General features: G+C 37.6%; 1 protein-coding gene across 2 annotated transcripts in view; it reads right to left on the reverse strand.

Annotated features, from left to right (window-relative positions):
* NBEAL1 (neurobeachin like 1) overlaps window positions 1-27,154 on the reverse strand; it is a 254,607-nt gene that overhangs the window by 189,817 nt on the left and 37,636 nt on the right. For both annotated transcript variants that reach the window (XM_058300345.2, XM_058300344.2), the window contains exons 5-6: window positions 14,313-14,394; window positions 13,623-13,750 (exon numbers count right to left, since the gene is read on the reverse strand). In XM_058300345.2, the coding sequence (XP_058156328.1) occupies window positions 13,623-13,750; window positions 14,313-14,394 (210 nt within the window). The remainder of the gene's footprint in view (window positions 1-13,622; window positions 13,751-14,312; window positions 14,395-27,154) is intronic.

Here is a 27,154-nt window from a genome sequence, read left to right on the forward strand (position 1 = left end):
TGCCCCTTTTATTAATACATAATGACCTTCTTCATCCCTTAAAACAGTTTTGCATTTAAAATCTATTTTGTCCAACATTACTATTGCTACTCCAGATCTTTTTCGATTACTATTTTCATGGAATATCTTTTTCCAACCTTTCATTTTCAACCTGGCTGTGTCCTTAAGTCTGAGTTGAGTCTCTTACAGATAGCATATATATGCCTCATATTTTCTTATCTATTCTATCAGTCTATGTCTTTTGATTGGGAAGTTGAAGCCATTAACATTCATGTTATTACTGTAAATACATTACTTACTTCATTCATTTTTTCCTTTGGCTGCCCATTGTCAAAACCTACTATTAATTTACCCTCCTAAGGATGTCTGTTCCCCTCTCAGTCAGCTGCTTTGAGCCAGGGCTTTTATCCTAGTTTAATGTCTTGAGCATGGGGGATAGGAGTCTTTCCTGGCCACAGCAGGGTTTAGTAACTCCCGTATCTTGTTTCAGGTTCTTAGTCTGTCTCTTGCCCTTTGGGACTTGTGCCGCACTGTCCTGGTCTGAACCCCAAAGCAGGTCCCTCAGACAGCTTTTGGTCCTTTCTTCATTGTTTCTGTGAGAGAGTTGAGCCCTCTATGCCAACTCTGGTGCCATCTTTCTGGAACCTACATGTGCTCCTTAATCATGATTTTAGTTTTGATCATCCAGTTACTCTTTCTTTCTATAATTACTCTACTTTCTCTATTTATAATTACTAATTTTTCCTTTGCAACTACTAAGTAGTCTGTGAGTAGACACTTTAAAACCATGCAAATACCTTGCTCCTCATCAAAACTTCTCCTAAATTTAGCATGCCTTGATGATTTTTACCTGATCCTATTTAATTATGATGAGTGTAAAATGCTAACTTTTTCAACTCTAGTACTCCTTCTATATTTACTAATCAGAACTTGGCATTCTACTATAAACACAAAGCCCTCTCTTTCCCCTTATTTGTGTGTCTCTCTATATATCAGTCAGCTTTATGAATTACTTCCCCAATGGTTGATAATTCTTTACTGTGATTATTTTAGTGTATTTTAGTGTCCCAAATTTGGTCAGCAGGAGCCTCAGGGCAAAATTTTAATGTAATTAAGTAATTTTTCTCTGTGGCCAACCAATGAATATTCCTGAATTTGCCCTTGGCACAAATAAATATTTTTTTATTATATGCCTAAATGAATGAAAAAGTGATTTTAAGGAAAGATTTATTTCCCTATACTTATTTCAGCCCTCCTAAGAAATCTTTCTAATTATTTGAGATTCTGAAAACTGGATCACAATCAAGCTATATAATCAACTCTACTAATAATATTAAATCACATGAAGGTATGAAAAGCATCCATTTGTTTCATCAAACAAGAAAAAAAATACAATTTTAAATAGTTTTTTATTTAGAATTATGTTAATTTTAATTAAATCTCTTCTAACCTGTTTAGATATTTTGGTAAGCAATAAGCACAAAGAAAAGAAAACATACATATATTCCAAATTTCTATTTAATTTCAGAACAGATTAATAAACAAGGTGTAAGTTATTGCTATTGGTCTCCTATACAGGTCTTTCATGAGCTATGGATTTTTCCTAATTCCAGGATTTATTGATTCATATCCCTGTCAAAGTCAACCTCAAAGTGAAAGAAACCCAAGGCTGAATTGATGCTTTAACATTTACCTCTGAAACAATTCGTACATCACTGGCAAGACAATTATGCATATTACAGAAACAATATGGACTGCCTCTAGCATAATTCATGGCATATATCAAGCAATCAAGCATGTGCTCATTAAATGTTACTACTTATCTATATTATGCATAAAACTTATCTATATTATGTTACAGTATTTTAAAATTTTTTCTTGTTTTTGGCTCTCAAAAATTGTTTTTTCAATTATCAAGTTTATTTATTTTAATTTGTTCTCATATCTATCTTTTTATTTTTCTCTTCTTTGCCTATCTTTAAAGTCATTCTGCTCGTATATTATGCATTCCTTTAAAAGTCCGTCATTTTCAAACCATGATTTTATGTCCCTCTTTCTGTACATGTCTTGCTGTGTACAAAGAAAAATTCTACTTAAAATGTACTTCTAGGTTTGCCAGTACTGACAAGTTCAAGGCAGAGGAGGGTTGATTTAGTTTTCCTAAACTACTCAAGCAATTACCATGAAATGATTCAGGTTAAACAATGGGAATTTATTTGGTCACAATTTTGAGGCTAAAAAGTCCACACTAAAGTGTCATCAAGGTGATGCATTCTTCCCAAACAAGACAGGTATTCTGGGGCTGGTCGCCAGTTATCCTTGGTCCTTGGTTCCTCTGGCACATGGCCATGAACATAGTGGCCCATTCTGGGTTCCGTTGATGCTCAGCTTCTTGCTCCCATGGCTTTATCTCTCTCTTTCTGAACTGATTCAGATTATAAAGGATTCCACTAACAGGAAAAAGACCAATTTTGATTGAGCTGGGTTACACCTTAACTGAAGTACCCTCATCAAAAGGTCCTACTTACAATGGGTTTACACCCACAGTGATTGATTAAGTTAAAGAACATGTTTTTCTGGGGTACATACCACCAAAAACCATAATGGGGAAGAAGGAAGAGTAGAAGAAAGATAAACACTTTCCTTAAGAAATTCATGGCAGATAAGGATATATCACCTATCTATTAGATATGCTGTCTACAAGAAACTCTCCTTGGACTCAGGGAGGCAAGGAGGTTGCAACTGAATGGTTGGAAAATGATTTTAAATACAAACAATAACAAAAAAAGGATGGGAGTAGCTACATTAATATCAGACAAAATAGACTTTAAATGTAAAACTACTATAAGAGACAAAGAAGGACACTATATATTTGTAAAAGGGGAGATCCATCAAGAAGAAAAATCACAAACATTTATGCACCTAACCAGGGTGCCACAAAATACATGACATAAACATGGGAAAAACTAAAGTGAGAAATAGATGCCTCTACAATTATAGTGGGGGACTTTAATATATCATTATGACCATTAGGAAGAACATCTCAACAGAGACCTTGAATAATACATAAGAGGATCTTAATCTAATATAGACATATACAGAACATTACAACCAAATACAGCAGGATATACATTCTTCTCAAATACGGATCATTCTTCAGGATAGACCACATGGCTAGGTCACAGAACAACTCTCAAAGAATTCAGAAAGATTGAAATTACAAAAAGTAATTTCTCTGACCACAATGGGATGAAGCTGGAAATAAATAAGGGGTAGAGAACCAGAATAGGGATGAAGATATGTAAGTAAAACAACACACTCTTAGCCTCTGAGACAAGGAGGAAACTGCAAAGAAATCAGTAACTACCTTGAAATGAATGAAAATGAGAACAGGACTTATCAAAACCTATGGGATGCAGCAAAAGCAGTGCTGAGAGGGAAACTTATAGCCCTAAGTGCCTATATTAAAAAAGAAGAGCTAAAATCAAAGATCTAACTGAATACCTGGAGGAACTAGAAAAAGACCAGCAAACTAATCCCAAAGCAAGCAGAAAGGAAATAAAGAGCAGAGCTAAATGAAATCGAGAATAAAAAAACACTAGAAACTTTTAACAAAAGCAAAAGCTGGTTTTTTGAGAAAATTAATAAAATTGATAAACCTTTAGCTAGACTGACAAAGTAAAAAAGAGAAAAGATGAAAATACATAAAATAAAAAGTGAGGGAGGGGATATTACCACCAATCACACAGAAATTACAGGATGGATAACTTAGATGAAATGGACAAATTTCCAGAAACACACAAGCATTCTACATTGACAAAAGAAGAAATGGATGAACTCAATAGCCCAATCACAAGTAACACAGTTGGGTAAGTCATCAAAACCTCCCAACTAAGAAGAGCCCATGACCAGAGGGCTTCACAGGTGAATTCTACCAATCATTGCAGAAAGAACTAACATGGATCCTGCTTATACTTTTCCAAAAAACAGAAGTGGAAGGAACACTGCCGAACTCATTTTATAATGCCAACATAAAGCCATATAAAGATGCCACAAGATGCCACAAGAAAAGAAAACTACAGACCAATCTCTCCAATGAACCTAGATGCTAAAATTCTCAACAAAATACTTGGTATTTCTAGTAGTTTAATACTGTTTATGAATTCCAAAAATAGATATTGGATTATGTTTGTGAACTGGTCTGTTCCTCTGGGCACATTAGATTGTATTGGATTCAGAAGTTTCACTTTTACTTGATTAAACTGTGATTAAAGCTTTGATTGGGCCATGTCAGTAGGATGTTGAGTCCCCATTCCCTTGGTAGGCGGGGACTCACAGAGAAAACTACATGGAAGAGGAGTTAGTGTTTTTTTGATGCTGCAACCCTGGAAAGTAAATGTGCAGGAGAACAACATAGAGGAAAAGAGATGGCTCCATAGACATGGCAGAGGCCTAGGAAGAAAAAGCATGATAGTCTATAGCTGGCCTTGTAGAGAGAACAGAGCAACTGATCCTGGAGATAAACAAGCCACAGAAGAAAGATGAGACTTATTCCAGCCTACAGCTGATACTGGAAGAAGCTGGGACCATGGAGCCTCAAAAGGAAGAGGGAGGCAGAACCCTTGCAGAAATCCAGCCATCTTGCTCCAACATCTGGCAACAGACTTTGGTGAGGAAAGTCTGGCCTGGTAACTGTAAGCTTCTACCCCAAATAAATGCTCTTCATAAAATCCAACAGATTTCTGGTACTTTGCATCAGAACCCCTTTGGCTGACTAAAACAGTATTCAACAACACATCAAACAAATTATACACCATGACAAGTGGGTTTCATCTGTGGTATGCAACAATGGTTCAACATAAGAAAATCAATTAAAGTAATACATCACATTAACAGATCAAAAGAAAAAAGTCACATGATCATCTCTATTGCTATAGAACAAGCATTTGACAAAATACAGCATCCTGGGAAGCAGCTGTGGCTCAAACAGTTGGGCTCCCATTTACCATATGGGAGGCCGTGTTCACGTCCCAGGGCCTCCTTGTGAAGGCAGGCTTGCCCGCATGCCACAGAGAGCCACTGGCCCATAAGGACCATGGAGAGCCAACTCAGCAAAGTGATGCAACAAAAAAAGGGAGACAAGTAAAAACACAGACGAGCATGCAGTCAATGGACATAGAGAGCAAACAACAAGCAAGCCACAAGGGGGGGGGATAGTTCTAAAAATAAATAAATAAATAGACACAGAGAGCAGACAGCAAGCAAGCCAAAAGGGGGGAGGGGATAAAAAAAATACAGCATCCTTTCTTGATTAAAAAAAAACACTTCAAAAGATAGGAATAGAAGGAAAATTCCTCAAGGGTATATATGAAAAACCCACAGCTAACATATTCAGTGGTGAAATGTTAAAGGCTTTCCCTATAAGATCTGGAACAAGACAAGGATGCCCACTGTCACTGATCATGTTTAACATTGTTTTGGAAGTACTTGCTTGAGCACTCAGGCAAGAAAAAGATATAAAAGGCATCCAAATTGGAAAGGAAGAAGTAAAACTTTCATTATTCGAAAACAACATGATCGCGTATATAGAAAGCCCTGAGAAATCTACAACAAAGCTTCCAGAGCTGATAAACCAGTTCATTAAAGTAGCAGTACATAAACTCAACACACAAAGATCAATACCATTTCTCTACACCAATAATGAGCAATCTGAGAAGGAAATCAAGAAAAAAATTCCATTTACAATGGCAACCAAAAGAATCAAATATCTAGGAATAAACTTAAGATATAAATGACATGCCACAGAAAACTACACAATAACATAACTTTGTTACGGGAAATCAAAGAAGACCTAAATAAATGGAAGAATATTCCATGTTCGTGCCCTGGAAGAACATCGTTAAGATGTCTGTCCTCCCCAAACTGATTTACAGATTTAATGCAATTCTAATAAAAATTATAACAGCTTTTATTTTATTGAATTGGAAAACTTCATTATAAAATTAATTTGGAAGGGAAAGGGGTACCAAATAGACAAAAACATATTCAAAATGAAAACCAAAATTGGAGGAATCATGCTACCTGATTTTAAAGCATACTACAAACGACAGCTGTCAAAATTGCACAGTATTGGCACAAGGATAGACATATTGACCAATGGAACATAACTGAGAGTTCTGATACAGAGTCTAGAATATATGGTCAACTGATAACTAACAAGGCCACCAAGACCACTCAAATGGGACAGAATCGCCTCTTCAACAAATGATGCTTGAGACCTGGATATCCACATCCAAAAGAATGAGAGACGATCACCATCTCATGCCCTATACAAAAATTAACTCAAGATGGATCAAAGACCTCAATATAAGGAGCCAAAATCATAAAGCTCCAAGAAGATAATGCAGAGAAGCATCTATAAGAGCTTGTACTGGGAAATGATTTTATAAAGTTTTCACCCAAAGCACAAGCAACAAAATGTAAAATAGATAAGTAAGACCTTAAAATTAAAAATATTTACGCTTCAAAGGAGCTTGTCAAGAAAGTGAAAAAGCAACCTACTCAAAGGAAGAATTTATTTGGTAACCATTTATCCAATAAAAGCCTAATATCCAGCATATATAAAGAAACCCTACATCTCGAAAATTAAAAGATAAACAACCCATTTAAAAAATGGGCAAGAGGTTTCAATAGACACTTCTCCAAAGAAGAAATACAAATGGCTAAAAAAGCACATGAAAAAATCCTCAGCATCACTAGCTATTAGGGAAAATGCAAATCAAAACTACAATGAGATACCATATTACATCTATTAGCTGGGCGGCTATCAAAAAAAACAAAACAAAACAGAACTACAAGTATTGGAAAGGATGTGGAGGAAAAGGAACACTCATCCATTGCTGGTGGTAATGTAGAACAGTGCAGTCATTGTAGAGGACAGTTTGGCAGCTCCTCAGAAAGTTAACCATAGAATTGCCTTATGATCCAGCAATCCCACTATTGGGTACATACCAAGAAAAACTGAAAGCAGAGACATGAACAGATATATGTACACCAATGTTCATAGCAGCATTATTCACTATCGCCAGAAGACGGAATCAATCCAAGTGTCCATCAACAGACAAATGGATAAGCAAATTGTGGTATATATATATGATAGAATATCACTCAGCTTTAAGAAGGAATGCAGTATTTACACAGAGGATAACATGAATGAATCTTTAAGACCTTATGTAGAGGGAAGCGGATTTGGCTCAACAGATAGAGTGTCTGCCTACGACATGGGAGGTCCAAGGTTCAAACCCAGAGCATCCTGACCCATGTGATGAGCTGACCCACGCACAGTGCTGATGCGCGCAAGGAGTGCCGTGCCATGCGGGTACACCCCGTAAGAAGAGCCGCCCAGTGCGAAAAAAGTGCAGCCTGCCCAGGAGTGGCACCGCACACAAGGAGATCTGACACAGCAAGATGACAAAACAAAAAGAGACACAGATTTTGGGTGTCCCTTTCAAGAATACAGAAGAACACACAGCAAATGGACAGAGAGAGCAGACAAGGGGAGAGAAATAAAAAAAATTTTTTAATCTTAAAAAAAAATAAAAAAAGACCTTATGTAGAGTAAAGTAAGCCAGGCACTGAAGGATAAACATTACACAACGTCAATGATATGACTCAAGCAAATTGAGCAGACTCACAGAGCTAGAGTCTGGAAGATTGGTTATCAGGAGACAGAAAGGGAATAGAGGATGGTGAGCTGATGCTCAGTAAAGGCAAACCTATGATAAGGTGGAAGGGGGCGGTTTGGCAGTGGATGTGAGTGACGGTGGTTCAGGGATGTGAGTGGGGTTGACAGTGCTGGACAGGGTCTGTGGGGTAGGGCTGGACTACCATGGGCTGGAGGAAGAACAGGTGAACTCTAGGGATTTGTAGTCTGTGGTTAAAACTATAGTGGTAGGAATGTTCTTCTGGCAAACATGGCAAGGGAGCGTTACAGGTGCAGGGTATGAGGGATGGGGCAGTATGCGGGATAAGCGTACCAGGGGCAGGCTGCTATGGAATATATTAAGTTTTCATCTCATCATAGTGTGTTATCTGTGTTAAGCAAAAAAATATTAAATTCCTATCCTGGGGAATCCTGCTCTGTTCACAGTTAAGAGGGGCAAAAATCTCTCAAGAACACAGACAGTGCATAATAAAAGAAAACAGACCAGTATGTCACACCGTCAATGTTAATGTATGTAACTATAAACTTTATTCTTAAAAAATTGAAACTTAGCAGTTACCACAGGTTCCAAGGGGAGAAGGAGGGGAGAATGGAACACAGGAAATTGTAATTGTTCTGCATGATCTTGCAATAACAGATATAGGCCGTTTAAATTTGGTCAAAACATATAAAAGCATATGGTGTAAAATGTCAACCATAATGTAAACCACTGACCATGGTTAGCAGTATTGCTTCGATATTTGTACATCAATTCTAACAAATGTACCATGCACATTTAAGATGTTAATAACAGGGAAGAGGGGGAAAGAGTTGAGTATATGGGAATCTCCTATATTTTCTATGTGATTTTTCTGTAACCTAGCACTTTACTGAAGATGAAGTGAAAAAAATAAGACACTGGAGGAACATACAGAAGAAGCTGTCACTATACATAAAAGACGACAGATCTTATGGTGATGAAAGAAACATTGAAAAATATTTATTGTGCTTTTTTATGTTTTTATTTTTACCTTAATTTTAAAAATTCTTTTTTTATTTTTGTATTTTGTTATTATTTTATGTTTTTATTTGCTTGCTTTTTTAGCTTTTTTGTGGGGAGGTTTTGGATTAAAGAAGGGTCACAAATGTGGCAGAGAAGAATCACTGGTGAGGGGTGTTGGGGATGTGTGGGGAGGGGTGCACCTGGGGCATGCCTCTATGGCATGTGTATATGTTCAAGTGGTCATTGGGACTTGTCTGAGTAGGTGGTAGCAAGAATCCCCCAAGTATATGGGCAGTGCCTAGAAATATGCCAGGCCATTTATATTGATGGTTGTACTTATGAACCTCGTAAAAGTGAAATTTATTCTAGTATTATCCGTTGTCTAAGAATTATTTCCTGAAAGCCTCCATGTTGCTCAAATGTGGCCTCTAAGTAAAACTCAGGATATAAATGCACTGCCTTCCCCCTGGCATGGGACATGACTCCCAAGGATGAGCCTCCCTGGCAGCGAGGGATTATTTCTAAGCACCAACTAGCAATGCATTTGAGAAAAGATACTGACCAAAAGGGGAAAATATTAAATACAAATGAGTGTTTATGGCTAAGGGATTTCAAAGTGAGTTGGGAGATCATTCCAGAGATTACACTTATGCACGTTTCAGTGGGCTCCTGTTAACTGCCACAGTAAATCGTGCCTTAAACACTAGAGCTCTTGAAGGCTCTAGAGACATCAAGACACTACAGATAGGGCACACAATCTCAGGAATTCGGCACCCTTTGGAATATATACTCCCAAATGTAACAGAGTTACACTCATTTACAATCTTGAAGCTAAAATTGGCAAAATACCCATTAAATATATGTCCCAGAGACTTAAATCTTCAGTCTGTTCATATGCCAGTTAAGCCCTGAATCTCAGCAAGAGCTGCAACAACTACTCTCCAGTTCACTGGACTTGCCAAGGACAACTAAAAAAAGTGTGGTGGAAATGTCCATCCCCAAAAAATGAGTATCTATAACTGCAAGCAAGACAGATCCACCCATCTGCCCAATGGGATCTAAACGCCCCCTCAATCAGAAACAGAATGGGTAGCACCATCTCCAAATCCTCAAGGTTAAGGAATGAACAAACATAATGGGGAATGCAACTATGGACTTAAGTAGACTTATGATTATACTTAAGCAATGGAAGGACCTGTATCACTGATATAAAGGCAGTGGCCACCAGAGGTTCTGAGGGGAAGGAGAGGGAAGATATAGGTGAAACATGGAGTACTTTGGACACATTGAAATTGTTCTGCATGATATTGCAATGATGGACACAGGTCATTATACATTTTGTCAATACCTATAAAATTGAATGGTGCAGAGCATAACTATAATGTAAACTATGGTCCACTTAAGTAGCAATGCTTTAATACATGTTCATCAATTGTAACATATGCACCACACTAATGAAAGATGTTAATGGAAGAAAGTGTGGGAGAAGGAGGGGGGTGGGTTTTATGAGAATCCCCTATATTTCTGATGTAGCTAGCATTTATGTAATCTAAACCATCTTTAAAATTTAAAAACCAAAAAAAAAAAAATTCATGCCATAAATTCCAAAATAGAACATTCTTCAAAACAGAGGAAACAAAGTGCTGACTAAACAGAAAGGCTGCAAATGGAGCACTGTTATTTACCTCTTTGAGTCTTGATGCACAAAGTAGTCACTAGTGCTATTAGCCAAATATTTCCATTTCTACCCTTTGGGGGTAGGTAGGATTAGAATTCCTGGCCCCTTTGTACTAAATGGGGTCATGTATCTAGTTCTGGCCAGTGAGTCCTAAATGAAAATGAGATGTATCATGTATCATGTCCAGATAAGAGCATTAAATTGCCAATGTAAGACCCTTCAGAGCTCTCTTTTCCCTCTGGCATGGTAACTATCAAAGCCTTGGTTGCTGACTCCTCTGATAGCTTGATACCACCAGTGACTGTGATGAGTAGAGGCACCCTGCCAACGTACAGCAGACAGAAAGCATGAATAAGAATAACCTTTTGTTATTCTAATCCCCTTGTTTGTTATTGCAACATAGTCTAGGATATCCTGCCTGATACAACATCTTTGCAAAGGCAATTTGCAAAGGATTTCCATTTGAAATCCCTGTTCCCAGGAAAAAGGGACACTTCATTAGAAAAGAAAGTGTTCAGAAGGTTATTAGTATTTCCCCATTAATAATAAACAGTCAAGAAAAAATCTTAGGAGAACTTCTTTCAATGCAGAGAAGAAAGCAAATGTATACATAAGCAAAGAGTGCTGCTATACCTAATAGCTTGGGTACTTGTTCCTATTATTTCTATTCCTACTTTTTACTTTAACAAAGGATGTGTTTTTATTGCAATAAATTATTATTACATACAAAGTACACTCTATATGAATGTTTTCTGTTATCAATTCTTCACCACCACCTAATGGTGACATTCAAATAAGGGTATACACCTTGAAAAGCCTATAAAACCAAACTTTTTGTAATAAAATGTTGCAATCAAGAAAAATCTTGAGAATAAAACATGTGACAGATTTGGTAGACCTGAAAAAAAGGCATGGAAAAAAAAAGTATGACTGAGCATGATGAAAGATCTCCTCTTATTCTGTTCACACAGGTAAGAATGAAACAAATGTTTAAAATTCTTCTCTCTGAACTCTGTACAGGTAATTAAACTACTATCACTAAGCTCCAAACCTACCATTCTATATTTGTGATGCTAGGTGAGACACTATGGAAACCATATTTCTCTTTTTCCAGATGTTCCCTTTTTGGGTTCTCCTATAAAGGGTACTAAATGGACGCTGGAAGGGACTGGTTTCTGATTCATTTTTCTTGCTGTTCTTGTTAACTTCACCCCAACAATAGTTCTTAACAGTAGCAATGGCATTTGGTTCCTGTCTTCACTTGATTTTTGGTACTCTCCAAACCAGCTTCTTTAGAGCCCCTCAGTGATACCAGCACCAGCTTAACAATGATCTTTCCTCAGAAGTCTGAGTCCCCAGTGCTACAGGACTTCTTTCTCAAACTTCCAGATTCTGATAACTCCAATTTCTTCCCTTTGTTCCCACAACCCCAGGAAAGGTAACTGCTTCCTGAAGTCACTATCTGAATCACCTCGATGTCTTCTTTTTTGCTTTTTTTCAGTTCCCTAACATCTGTTTAAACCAATTCCTTGTATCATATCCTTTTTTCCCCCTACTATTTATTTGAGAAGTTATGAGCTTACAAAACAGTCATACATAATGTACAGAATTCCCATTCATCACCCCTCCACAAAACTGTTGTGGAACATTTGTTACAGGTATGAAAGGTCATCACCAGACTATTACCACTATGGTCCACAGCATATACTTTGTATATTTTTTCCACATAGTCCTTATTATTAACAGTATGTATCACTACTGTACATTTGTTTTAGCTCGTGAGAGAACACTCTCATGTTTGTACTGTTAACCACAGTCCATCTTCCACCACATGGCTCACTGTGTTATATAATCCCATGCCTTGTATATTCCATCCAAAGTACACATTTAGTGGCTCTCACTTTCATCGGAGTTATAAATCGCCCCTGTAAATCTTTGAGCATTTTCCTTAGTCCAAAAGAAAAAATCCCACACCACTTTATTATTGGTCCTTAGCATTGATATATTACCTTTTTTGACACTAATGCAAGAATATTATAATACTGCCATTAACTATATTCCACAAATTACATTAATTTTATTTTTCACATGTATCAATATATTCTCAATTCATAATAATGATGCACATTTGTTCTAGTTCATAAAAGAACATTCTTGTATTTATATCATTAACCATAATCCTCATCCACTTCCATATTTCTCTTTTGAAATATCTAGTGTAGCAGTTTGATACTGTTTATGAATTCCAAAAATAGATATTAGATTATGTTTGTAAACTGCTCTGTCCCTCTGGGCATATTAGATTATATTGGATTCAGAAGTTTCACTTTTACTTGATTAAATGATGATTACGGCTTTGCTTGGGCCATATCAGTAGGATGTTGCATCCCTGCCCCCTTGGTCGGGGGAGACTCACAGAGAAAAGACATGGCAGAGAACAGAGTTTCGAGTTTTGATCCTGGAGCCTTGGAAGTAAACACACAGAGAAGCAGATACATGAGGAAGGAAAAAAGTATCCATTAAACACAGGCAGGGAGAGGCCTTGGGAAGCGAAATTAGCCATTCACCTAATAGTCTACAGCTGGTCTTGTAGAGAAAGCAGAGCAGCTAAGCCCAAAGAGAAACAAGCTCTGGGAAGAAAGGAACCCAGAAAGCCTGAACACTTGCAGATGTTGGCAACATGTGGCAACAGACTTTGGTGAGGGAAGTACTTTATATTTTATGGTCTGATAACTATAAGGTTCTATCCCAAATAAGTACACTTTATAAAAGCCAACAGATTTCTGGTATTTTGCATCAGCACCCATTTGGCTAACTAATACATCTAGTGTGGTTTCTGATTTCCTGACTGGATCCTGATATAAGCTCCAAGACTGAAAGTAAATAGATAAAATATGGCTAAAAAGTATTTTCAAAATATGAAACATGCTTTGAAAAAAAGAACAAAATAACTTTTTTTGACAAATATGTACACTATTGATGCTACAGTGTTTTCCACATTTCTTATTAGGTTATTAGTATTCAACTGCATTACAAAATACAAGAACAGATTTATTTACTTGGAAGTGGCATTTATCATTAATTCATTTCCTTCAACTATGTTTCTATCTAATATATAAATCTGTAGGACTTGTACACATCTTTCGATTTGCTTTCATAGAGAATAAAAGCAGCTTTTAAGAATCCCACATATTAGCACATTAGTATTTTAAAAGAACATTGTGATTTATAAGACATACCCAGAAATTCTATGTCTCCAGTTCCGATATGGATCATATAAACTTTCACAAAATGCCAACGCATGGATCACAAATTCCTCAATGGATGTCTGATCTGCTATTTCCTTCTCTTTCTTTTTGCTTTTTAACTGAGAAAAAAGTCAAACATAAAATTTTACTTACTCTAAAATAATGTCTCCTACCAAATTAAACAAAATTCCTTACAGCATTAAAGAGAATACTTTTCATTTACCATCTCATAATAAATCACTTCTACTCAACTATGCCTAACTTCCTCTTTGAATCTAAGAGGGGTCAATCAATCATTTGGACAGAATATACCCTTACGAATTGTATATATTTCCTAGCAGGGTTTAAAATGGAAAACTCACCATCACTTCAAAAAATATGCTTTCAGTAAGAAGGATATGTAACAAATAAAGAATACATAAAATAACAAATTGCATCATTACAAGTCATTTTAAAAATACTTTATTTTTAAATTGAAGACAAAATACATTAATAATTGCTGGTCCACTTTCAGATAAGATATGAAATGTCTAAAATATATAGCCCCCAGAGATAATTTTAATTCCACTCTAAATTATCAGCTTCTCTGAAAATATTTAACTTTACTAACTATAAAACAATAAAGGTAAAACCTAATTGCTCTCAGTAAAGCAACAAAAAGGAATATTAGTTCACACCTACTTGCTGAATATAGAGTGTTGTCATGGTGATGACATGATTAATGTATGAGCAAGTTCCAATTTCTTCCACATTAGAAAGATTTCTGTAAAAAAAAGTCACATTTATTACATATGGTATACAAAATGTATGCTGCTTATACATTTTGAAAACAAAAGCTGGGCAAATGAAATGTAAATGATACTTACTAAAACAAAGTCAATATGGTTATATAACTTTTCCCACCAAGAATGTGAAATATACGTCCAGTGCTATGTAAGAACTATAAACAGAGAATATTTAAAAATGAGATGCTGGGGAAGCAGATGTGGCTCAATCGACTGGGCTCCTGTCCATCATATGGGAGGCCCTGGGTTTACTTCCCGGGGCCTCCTTGTGAAGGCAAGCTGGCCCGCACCCATGGAGAGCTGACAGCCCATGCACAAGGCGAGCTGGCACAGCAGGATGACACAACAAAGGGAGACAAGCAGATACAGAAGAACACACAGCAAATGAACACAGAGCAGACAGCGAGCAAGCAGCAAAGGGGGAGAATAAATAAATAAATCTTTAAAAAAAATTAGAAGCTGATTAGCATTTATTTATTTTAGAAAAATTATAATATATCACAAAGTAGGATTAGAAGGGGGAAAAATCACTAATATTCTCACAAACCAAACATACACAACTATTTACATTTTAATCTATTTCATTCCAAGTCTTTATTCCCATTCAGATTCATAATACAGCTCTTTTATTTACTGGTGGCAGTATGCCACATGTCTAATTTGGTAGTTCTCATTTTGTATTTTGAAATTATTGTTCCATTTTTAGACATATGTCATGTGACCTCAACAGTACCAAAAGTTGAGAGAAGGGCCAGCATCTTTATACATTTCAAGAGGACATAGTACCTTATCTTGTTTAAATCAGCAGGTAAGTGCTAGGTATATAATTAATTAAAATATAGGTCTCCTTTTTATTTTACTTTTATAACACTAAGGTATAACATATAACATGCTGGCATTTACTCTATCTAAAATCACCAATACTTTTCTTGACATAATAAATGAAGTAAACTCTATTAATTTTCTGTTCTGAGAAACTGTGACCTTGAAAAACACTTTCACATTAAAATACAATAGTTGCTAAAGAGAATTTAAAAAGTGAACAGATTTGCTAATATAACAAGACAGACTGGCACAACATCTTAGAGAAAACAAAGAGTAAAGGCAAAGGTAAAATTGAAAAACCTCTGCATGAGTTCTGCTTCCAATAATGGTGAACTAGAACCAATCTTCCCCCCAAGAACTACTATAAAAGACAGACAGGGAAAAAAAAAAAAAAAAAAGCTGTTCCAAGGCCAGCAAAGCAATGAACAATTACAGACCCAAGAGGTAGGAAAAGGAAACCCAGGAAGAGATGAGCACTGCATTTTGATCCCCTTTTGCCAAATCCTTACAGAGTTATATGAGACAATGAGAAGCTGTTTAGTGCTTGAGATAGTCTCACAGTGCTGAAAAGAGGCAAACACTACTGCCCACAAAGGATAATCTCTAAGGCTTTGGTCTGAGACCCCCCAAGAGCTACACTCAAGAAGTAAGGATAAAATGGGAATAGATCAGCATTAACAAAGTTTGAACTCCAAATCATCTCAATCCTTCACTGTATTAGGAGAAGCCTAGTTTTCTGAAACCTAATGTAAATCATCTCTGAAGAAAGTATCAGTCTAGGCTCGAAATGATCTCTACAATTATTCAAAATAATGACTATCACTCAATCAAAAATAACTACTTGAGAAGACAAGTCTGAAGATAAAAAAGAAATAATATACAAAAGAAAGACCCACAAGCTGAGGGGAAAATATAAGCCAGGAAATCGTAAGATCAATTCCATTTATATGAAACTTAAAATGAGACAAAATTAATCCATGGTATTACATGTCAGATTAATAGTCACCTTTGGGGAGTAGGGAAGTAGTAGAAATTTGAAGGGGTTATAGGGTAGGATTCTAGGATTTCCCGTAAGGTTCTATTTCTTGAGCTGGGTGGTAATAATGTATCACATGCATTTTCTAATAATTCATTCAGCTGTACACTTATCATCTGATCACTTTTTTTTAAAAAAAGATTTATTTATTTAATTAATTCCCCTCCCCTCCCCCCTCTGATTGTCTGTTCTCTGTGTCTATTTGCTGCATCTTGTTTCTTTGTCCGCTTCTGTTGTCGTCAGCGGCACAGGAAGTGTGGGTGGCGCCATTCCTGGGCAGGCTGCAGTTTCTCCCGCGCTGGGCAGCTCTCCTTACGGGGCGCACTCCTTGTGCGTGGGACTCCCCTACGCAGGGGACACCCCTGCATGGCAGGGCACTCCTTGCGCACATCAGCACTGCGTATGGGCCAGCTCCACACGGGTCAAGGAGACCTGGGGTTTGAACCGCGGACCTCCCATGTGGTAGACAGACGCCCTAACCACTGGGCAAAGTCTGTTTCCCGTCATCTGATCACTTTATGCATGCTATACCCTTTATTAAAAAATAGTGCCATATCAAGGGCAAGCCAAGAGGAGTTTGCCCTAGGTGTAGACAATAAAGTAGTAAACTGCCTACAGTGAATTTAAGACTTATTAAAGTGAATAAGTTAGTCTGCTTTTTATTATCACCATGTAAGAATAATTCTAAACAATGTCAGTAATAAAATATTACTTTATGAAAAAATTTTCCATTGGTCTGACTTCTAAAACAACTATATACAGAGTGAGCAATTCTTATTATCTATACTTTCCAAAACATTGTATTCAACACAGATGATAATTCAGAGAACTCCCAGTTACAGGGTCAGTCTGTTAAATGATAGCTAGTAGGCAAGATGGCAGTGGGACCAAATATTTAAGGTGCTGAAAGATAACAATTGACAACCAAGAATTTTATATGTGACAAAATTTTCTTTCATTAATGAGGGAGAGATTAAGAAATTCCCAGATAAACAAAAGATGAGGGAATTCATCACCACTAGAACTATATCACAAGCATGCTTAAGAGAGTGTGATGGTTAGGCTAATGGTCTGGCCGAATTGGATAATGGTACCCAGTTATTTGGTCAAGCAAGGACTAGGCTAAATGTAATACAAGGGTACTTCATGAACTTTAATCATCAAAGACTTGAGTGCAGAGATGGCTGGTTATGTCTACAATCAACTGTGAAGATTACTATCAATAATGAGTGACATAATCCAATCAGTTGAAGGCCTTAAAAAGAGAAGTAATCTCAGCATCCTGGGAAAGAATTCCCATCTCTACTTTAAACAGTCAGTGTCTCTGAAGGATTTCATAGAGGACCTTCATCAAAGTCCCTGGCTTGCAGCCTGCCCTACAGAATATGGATTTGTGCATATCCATGGTCGCATGAGATAATATTATAAAATCTCACACTATTTACAAATATCTCCTATCAGTTCTGTTTCCCAGAGAACCCTGACTAATGCAGGAAGCTTTTCAGACTGAAAGAAAAGGACACTAGACAGTAGTTTCTTAGACTTTACACCAAAAGCATGGGGGGGGGGGGAGACAAAAAAACAGATAAATAAGATTTCATCAAAATATAAACTTTTGTGAATCAAAGGACTTTATCATGAAAGTAAAAAGGCAACCTACTGAATGGGAGAAGGTATTTGGAAACCACATATCTGATAAAGGTTTTATATACAGATTTTGTAAAGCAACCCCACAACTCAACAAAAAAAGACAAACAACTCAATTTAAAAATGGACAAAAAATTTGAACAGACATTTCCCTAAAGATGATAAACAAAATAAAAATAAAAATAAATAAAGATGATATACAGAAGGCCAAAAAAGAACATGAAAAATGCTTGACATCATTGGCCTTTAGGGAAATGCAAATCAAAACCACAAAGAGATACTACCTCATACCTACTACAAGGGCCACTGTGTAAAAACCAGGAAACAGCAATTGTTGGAACGAATGTGAAGAAATAGGAACACTCATTCATTATTGGTGGAAATGTAAACTGGTGCAGCTGCTGTGAAAAAGAGTTTGTTGTTTCCTTAGAAAGTTAAATGTAACATTACCATATAACTCAGCAATCCCACTTGTAGGTATATAACCAGAATTGAAAGCAGAGACTCAAACAGATATTTGTACACCAATGTTAGTGGCATTACTCACCATTGCCAAAAAGTGGAAGCAACTCAATTGTCCATCAACAGATGAATGGATAAACAAAATGTGGCATACACATACAATGGGATGTTATTCAGCCTTAAAAGGAATGAGGTTTTGATACCCACTACAATATGAATGAACCTTGAAGACATCATGTTGAGTGAAATAAGACAAATGCAAAAGGTCAAATATTGTATGAGCTCATCAATATGAAATAATTACAATAAAGAGATTTGTAGAGTCAAAAACTAGAATACAGGTTACTAGGGGCTGGGGTGGGGCTATGGAAAGGGGAGTTAATGCTTAGCTTATACAGAGTTTCTGTTTGGAATGATGGAAAAGTTTTGGTAATGTTTGATCATGATGGCAGCACAACATTATCAATGTAATCAAGAGCACTGAATTACATATCTGAAAGTGGTTAACAGGAAATTTTAGGTTATATATATGTTACAAGAGTAAAAATTAAAAAACAAAAACAAACCAAGAAACCATGGGAGGGTACAACACATTGAACCCAAATATAAACTAGGGATTATAGTTAATAGCATAATTATAATACAACTTTTTCATCAATTGTAACAAAGGTACCACACTAATGCAAAGTATTAAGAGTAGGGAGGGAAGGAGATATGGCTCAAGTGATAGAGCTTCCGCCTACCATATGGGAGGACCTGGGTTCAATGCCTGGGGCCTCTTGGTAAAAAAGAAGAGAAAGCATGCCCATGCAGCAAGCCAGTGCCCATGCGAGTACCCGCCTGGTAAGCCAGGGCTCCGTGCAAGTGAGTCATGCAGCAAGATGCTGATGCAACAAAAGAGAGACAAGGGGAGAGTCAAGGTAAAGCGCAGCAGAAACCAGGAACTGAGGTGGTGCAATTGACAGGGAAACTCTTTCCCCATTAGAGGTCTCCATGATCGAATCCCAGTGAAACCTAGAGAAGAGAAGACAACACAGACAGCAAAAACAGGACGGCAGGAGGAGGGGAAGGGGGGAAATAAATAAATAAATAAATCTTGGGGAAAAAAAGGGTAGGGAAAACTGCATTGGAGAGTGGGGAAAGGAAGGGAGTTATACGGGAGCTCTGTAACTTTTTTGCAATATTTATCTGTAAACGTACAACTATTATAATTTTTAAAAAGCACAAAAAAAGTAATCCATGAATCAGCAAAAATGCAAAACTCAAAAAAATGTCAACTTTGCAAGACTAGGGTTGACCATTTGTATCAGAACCCATTTAAACTCTTAAATTAGGTTTTTAGCCAAAAGTAAGTGAGGTCCCTAGAAAAAGAACTATGTTCTTTGATTGGCCACTGCTGAACATTAAATTTATCATCAGAGATTATCTCCTACTAAAAAAAAATTTCAACCAAAAATTACATTTAGTTTTCCAGTGCTTCCCTCCATTATCAAGAGTTAAACATATTAGATTTAAAAGAATTACTTATCAATAAGGCTTTTGCTTTCAGAAAAACTTCAGTAGGGAATTTGGATAATATATAGCAAATCACAAAGCAACCCATGTCTTACCACTTGAGTAATCTCTTTTCCCTCAATCCTTATAATTCTGGTATTATTTTTCTAAATTTTAAGGATTAAGAACATGAGAAAAGAAATATGCCTAACATTCTAGGACTGCCTTAAAGCAGGAGAAATGTTTTGCAATGATTTCTCAGTTTTTCCATAAATCCTGCAATCAAAGGCAATGAGGAATTAAGTCAAAGTTGAATAAGTGGTAAATTAAGTCCCTACCTAATAATTAATTATATTTAAATCACAAATAGAATATATTATAGGAAAGAGTTTCCAGAGACAAGACAGATTTCAAGAGACATATGATGCCTCAAATTCTTACATGCAGATTAATGTGGAATTAAAAAAATAGGACTTCCGGCAAGATGGTGGCTGAGTGAGCTTGCCTTGCCGTCTCTCCTGGGAAGAGGCAGCTGGGCACCGCTGGAGGTTCTCCGGGACCAGGCTTTTTCAGGATTTTTTCAGGGCAGGAAGTGTCTGGACATCGATTTGGTGGGAGGGTGGCGGGAAGGACTGGTCTATGGGATGTAGGTTGGGACTTTTCAGGAGGGGGAGGCAAGATGGCGGCTGAGTGAACTTCCCGGTTACTAGCTCCTGGGGGGAATCGGCTGGGAGGCGTCGGAGACTCTTTGGGACTGGCTGTTTCGGGATTTTTCCTGGTCCGGAGGTGTCTGGACATCGATTTGGAGGGAAGGTAACAGGGAGGATCCATCTGTGGAATGTGCACGGAGATCCCAGCTGCGTGTGGAGGATTCCCTCCTTGGGTGGGTGGAGCCGAGGCAGCTGGAACCGCGCGGGGCCCCGGCGGGCGGCGGCCGGGGTAGCCGATTCCGGCCGGGCCCGGCTGGGCCGCGGTGGGCGGGGGGGCGGAGCCCGGCTGAGCTCGGCCGAGCCCAGCCGCGCCGCGCCGGGCGGTGAGCGGGAGAGCCGCGCCGCGCCGCGGGCGGGAGAGCCGGGCCGCGCTGCGCCGCGCCGGGCGGCGGGCGGGAGGGCCGAGCCCGGCCGAGCCCAGCCGAGCCCAGCCGGGCCGCGGCGGGCGGCGGGCGGGGGACCGGAGCCCAGCTGAGCCCAGCCGAGCCTGGTGGCGGGGTTTCTGTTCTTTGGGTTTTTTTTATTTTTTATTTTTTGTTGTTCTTGTTGTTCTTTTTTTTTTTTTTTTTCAATCCTCTCTTTCTTGTCCCCAATATTCTTCTTATACTATTTTACCTTAACAATACAATAGGTCCTACAGGAAATACCTCACATTTGCTGGGTTTCCTCACCCTCCACTGCCTCATTTCTCTGTGAATAGATTTAGCCTATCTACACTATCCCCTTTCCCCTACAACTTGATATCCTCCACCATCTGCTATCTCTCCTATATTCCATCTCCCTTTCTTTGATCCACAAAGTGTCTAACTCTTAATTTCTAATACCTTTGTTTAGTTTTCCATCTGGTATTCATCCCTGAAACTATTACCTTTCCTTTCTCTTTCCCTCTCTCACGAAAACAATAGCCTCTTAGTACGTACCACATTCCTCCCATATTCAGTCGTCTACCTCATTATAGGTACTTTCCTACTACTATAACTCTACACAATTTACATGATCTAACCTCCATCCTCCCAGAACTCATATTGTTGCTTTGTAAACATATATCACCAATACTACTTCACACTTTTTCCTTCCTTACACAATTGACTTTCCCCAGCACTAATACTTTCCTTTAAAGTGAGCTTAACTAGCAATAAGAAATTGGAATAAGAAGAACAAAGTGACAAAGAGAAGATATAACACTTACGCAAAAACAACAGCTAATTAATCTCCAAGACTAGACAAAGAAGCTAAGGAACTGATTAAACCCGTCAAGAAAAAATGTTGACAAGACAGCAACAAAAATCTACAAACCAAACCAGTAATCAGGAAAACATGGCTGAATCCAATCAACAAACTGAAAATCAGGAAGGGGGGCAGGACTTCGCACAAGCAATGAAAGATCTCAGAACATTTATCACCAACAAATTTGATGAAGTAATGAAAGAGGTTAACAGCGTGAAGACAACACTCGGAGGGGAAATTGCAGACATGCGCAAAAAAGTAACAGATATGATGGAAATGAACACCACAATTCAAGAAATAAAAAATACACTTGCAGCAAATATCAGCAGACTAGAAGAGGCAGAGCAGAGAATTAGTGACGTGGAAGACAGTGCATTGGAAATCAAACAGATAGTAGAAGTGGTCAATAAAAAGGTAGAAAAAATCCAGATAGGACTTAGGGACCTGAATGATAACGCAAAACGCTCAAACATACGTATTATAGGCATTCCAGAAGGAGAAGAGAAGGGAAAGGGGTCAGAAGGAGTGTTGCAGGAAATAATGAATGAAAACTTCCCAAATCTACTGAAAGAGACAGATGTACATATCCAAGAAGCACAGCGCACTCCACTGGTCATAAACCCCAACAGGCCCACCCCAAGACATATACTTGTCAAATTATCCAATGCTCAAGACAAAGAAAAAATTCTAAAAGCAGCAAGAGAAAAGAAAACCATCACATACAAGGGAAACTCCATAAGATTAAGTGCTGATTTCTCATCTGAAACGATGGAGGCAAGAAGGCAGTGGTATGATATAGTCAAGGTACTAAAGGAAAAAAATTTCCAACCAAGAATACTCTATCCAGCTAAACTAGCATTCAAAAATGATGGAGAGTTCAAAATATTCACAGATAAACAGAAACTGAAAGAGTATATCAACAAGAAACCTCCCCTTCAAGAAATTCTTAAGGGAATTCTGCAGGAAGAAAGGAAAAAACAGGACAGTCAGAGATGGAGGAGAGTGTAAAAGCAACAAGAAAGACAAAAATAGAAGGGGAAAATAAAATAATACAAACAAAATATAACAAACACAAATCCAACCAAAATATGGCTACCATAAATAACTCTCTAAACGTAATAACACTGAATGTCAATGGATTAAACTCACCTATCAAAAGATTCAGACTGGGACACTGGATAAGGAAATACGACCCATCTATATGCTGCCTACAAGAGACACATCTTAGACCCAGAGACTCATGGAGGTTGAAAGTGAATGGCTGGAAAACAATCATACAAGCAAACAACAACCAAAAAAAGGCAGGAGTAGCTATATTAATATCAGACAAAATAGACTTTAAATGCGAAACAATTGTGAGAGACAAAGAAGGATACTATATTTTAGTGAAAGGGACAATTTGTCAAGAAGATCGAACAATCATAAATATTTATGCTCCTAACAAGGGCGCCTCTAAATATGTGAGGCAAACGCTGGAAAAACTAAGTGAAAGAATAGATGCATCTACAATTATAGTGGGGGATTTTAATACACCACTATCAACTCTGGACAGAACATCTCAAAAGAGAATCACTAAAGAAACAAAACATTTGAACAGTATATTAGAAGAGCTGGATCTAGTAGACATATATAGATCATTACACCCAAACACAGCAGGATATACATTTTTCTCAAGCGCACATGGAACATTCTCCAAGATTGACCATATGCTAGGCCACAAAGAAAGGCTTAATGAATTCAGAAAGATCGAAATCATACAAAACAATATCTCTGACCACAGTGGAGTCAAGCTGGAAATTTGCAAGGGACAGAGACCCAGACTTCACACGACAATTTGGAAATTAAACAGCACACTCTTAGAAAAACAGTGGGTCAAAGAGGAAATCTCAAAAGAAATCAATGACTACCTTGAAACAAATGATAATGATAACACAACATACCAAAATTTATGGGATGCAGCAAAAGCGGTACTGAGAGGGAAATTTATAGCCATAAATTCATATATCAAAAAAGAAGAAAGAGCAGAAATTGAAGAATTAACTGCACATTTGAAGGAATTAGAAAAACGACAACAAAGTAACCCAACAGGAAGAAGAAGGAAGGAAATAACAAAGATAAGAGCAGAACTAAATGAAATAGAAAATAAGAAAGCACTTGAAAAAATAAACAAGACCAAGAGCTGGTTTTTTGAGAAGATCAACAAAATTGACAAGCCTTTAGCGAGACTAACAAAGAAAAAAAGAGAAAAGATGCAAATACACAAAATAAGAAATGAGAAAGGTGAAATCACCACTGACCCCACAGAAATAAAGACTATCATAAGAGGATACTTTGAAAAACTATATTCCAACAAAAATGACAATTTAGAGGAAATGGACAAATTCCTAGAAATACATAAGCAGCCCATACTGACAAAAGAAGAAATTGATGATCTTAACAAACCAATCACAAGCAAAGAGATAGAATCAGTCATTAAAAATCTCCCAACTAAGAAGAGCCCAGGGCCAGACGGCTTCACAGGTGAATTCTACAAAACATTCCGGAAAGAACTAACACCAATCCTGTTGAAACTATTCCAAAAAATCGAAACAGAAGGAACACTGCCTAATTCCTTCTATGATGCCAACATTACCCTAGTACCAAAGCCAAACAAAGACACCACAAGAAAGGAAAATTACAGACCAATTTCTCTAATGAACCTAGACGCAAAAATACTTAACAAAATACTTGCTAATCGTATTCAACAACACATTAAACGAATTATACACCATGACCAAGTGGGATTTATTCCAGGTATGCAAGGATGGTTCAACATAAGAAAATCAATCAATGTAATACACCATATAAACAGATTGAGAGAAAAAAACCACATGATTATATCTATAGATGCAGAAAAGGCATTTGACAAAATACAGCACCCCTTCCTGATAAAAACACTCCAAAAGATCGGAATACAAGGAAACTTTTTGAACATGATAAAGAGTATATATGAAAAACCTAAAGCCAACATTGTTTACAATGGCGAAATCCTGAAATCCTTCCCTCTAAAATCAGGAACAAGACAAGGATGCCCATTGTCTCCGCTACTATTTAACATTGTCTTGGAAGTACTGGCTCGAGCACTGAGACAAGAACCAGATATAAAAGGCATTCAAATTGGAAGGGAAGAAGTCAAAATTTCATTATTTGCAGATGACATGATCCTATATATAGAAAACCCTGAGAGATCTACAACAAAGCTCCTAGAGCTCATAAATGAGTTTAGCAAAGTCGCAGGTTATAAGATCAATGCGCAAAAATCAGTAGCATTTCTATACACCAATAATGAGCAAGATCAGGAGGAAATCAAGAAACAAATACCATTCACAATAGTAAATAAAAAAATCAAATACTTAGGAATAAATTTAACTAAAGATGTAAAAAACTTATACATCGAGAACTATACAAGATTGTTCAAGGAAATCAAAGAAGACCTAAATAAATGGAAGAATATTCCCTGTTCATGGATAGGAAGACTGAATATTATTAAGATGTCTATCCTACCAAAACTGATCTACACATTCAATGCAATCCCAATAAAAATCAACACAGCCTTCTTTAAGGAACTAGAAAAACTAACTATGAAATTTATTTGGAATAAAAAGAGGCCCCGAATAGCCAAAGACATATTGAAAAAGAAAAACGAAATAGGAGGAATCACACTTCCTGACTTCAAAACATACTACAAAGCTACAGTAGTGAAAACAGCATGGTACTGGCATAAGGAGAGACACACAGACCAATGGAATCGAATTGAAAGTTCAGATATAGAACCTCATGTATATAGCCATATAATATTCGATAAAGCCACCAAACCCTCTCAACTGGGAGAGAATGGCCTATTCAACAAATGGTGCCTGGAGAACTGGATAGCTATATGTAGAAGAATGAAAGAGGATTACCATCTCACACCTTATACAAAGATCAACTCAAGATGGATCAAAGACCTAAATATAAGAGCCAAGACCATAAAGACCTTGGAAAGCAGTGTAGGGAAACATCTACAGGACCTTGTAATAGGAAATGGCTTCATGAATATCACACCAAAAGCACGAGCAGCAAAAGAACAAATAGATAAATGGGACTACCTCAAAATTAAAGCCTTCTGCACCTCAAAGGAGTTTGTCAAGAAAGTAAAAAGGGAACCCACACAATGGGAGAAAATATTTGGCAACCATATATCTGATAAGAGACTTATAACTTGCATATATAAAGAACTCATAGATCTCGAAAACAAAAAGATAAACAACCCATTTAAAAAATGGGAAAAAGATTTAAACAGACACTTCTCCAAAGAAGAAATACAAATGGCTAAAAAGCACATGAAAAAATGCTCCAAATCCCTAGCTATCAGGGAAATGCAAATCAAAACTACAATGAGATACCATCTTACTCCCATAAGATTGGCAGCCATGAAAAAAACAGTAGAATACAAATGCTGGAGAGGATGTGAAGAAAGGGGAACACTCATCCATTGCTGGTGGGAATGCAGAAGGATCCAACCATTCTGGAGGACAGTTTGGCAGTTTCTCAAAAAATTATCCATAGATTTGCCATATGACCCAGCAATACCACTGCTGGGTATATACCCATCAGATCTGAAAACAAGGACACAAACCGATATATGTACACCAATGTTCATAGCAGCATTGTTCACCATCGCCAAAAGTTGGAATCAATCCAAAAGTCCATCAACAGATGAGTGGATCAATAAAATGTGGTATATACACACAATGGAATACTACTCAGCTGTAAGAACCAATACACTACAATCGCACGTGATAACATGGATGAACCTTGAGAATCTTATGTTGAGTGAAGCAACCCAGGCATTGAAGGACAAATACTATATGACCTCAATGATATGAAATAAGTTAACTGCCTCAGAGAGCTAGAGTCTGGAAAAGTGGCTTACTGGAAATCGGGGGGTGGAGGAAGGATGTGAGTTAATGTCTGTAGGGGTGGAATCTGTGATGAGCTGGGGGTAAGTATGAGCACAAAGAAGGGACAAAATGGGGGCAAGGGGTTACCTTCGGGTGGGGTTTTCTGGGTTTGAGGGGGGCTGGGGATGGGAAGAGGGGAAATATGGTCCAAGAAATAGGTGGGAGGGAGGGGCAACATACAAACATGGGAGAGTGCCAGAAGTTCATTGAGAACTAAATGTTGAGTAAAACGTATCAAAGTATAAGTAGGAGGGTTACCTGGTTAGGACGCTCAGGGGGTATGGTCTGATGCGGGAGGACTCCGGAGGGAATAGCTGAAGGCTCATTTTGCCAAGGTGGGTTCTACCATTGGGTG

Source organism: Dasypus novemcinctus, chromosome 7 (genome assembly GCF_030445035.2).
Source record: "Dasypus novemcinctus isolate mDasNov1 chromosome 7, mDasNov1.1.hap2, whole genome shotgun sequence".
NCBI lineage: Eukaryota > Metazoa > Chordata > Mammalia > Cingulata > Dasypodidae > Dasypus > Dasypus novemcinctus.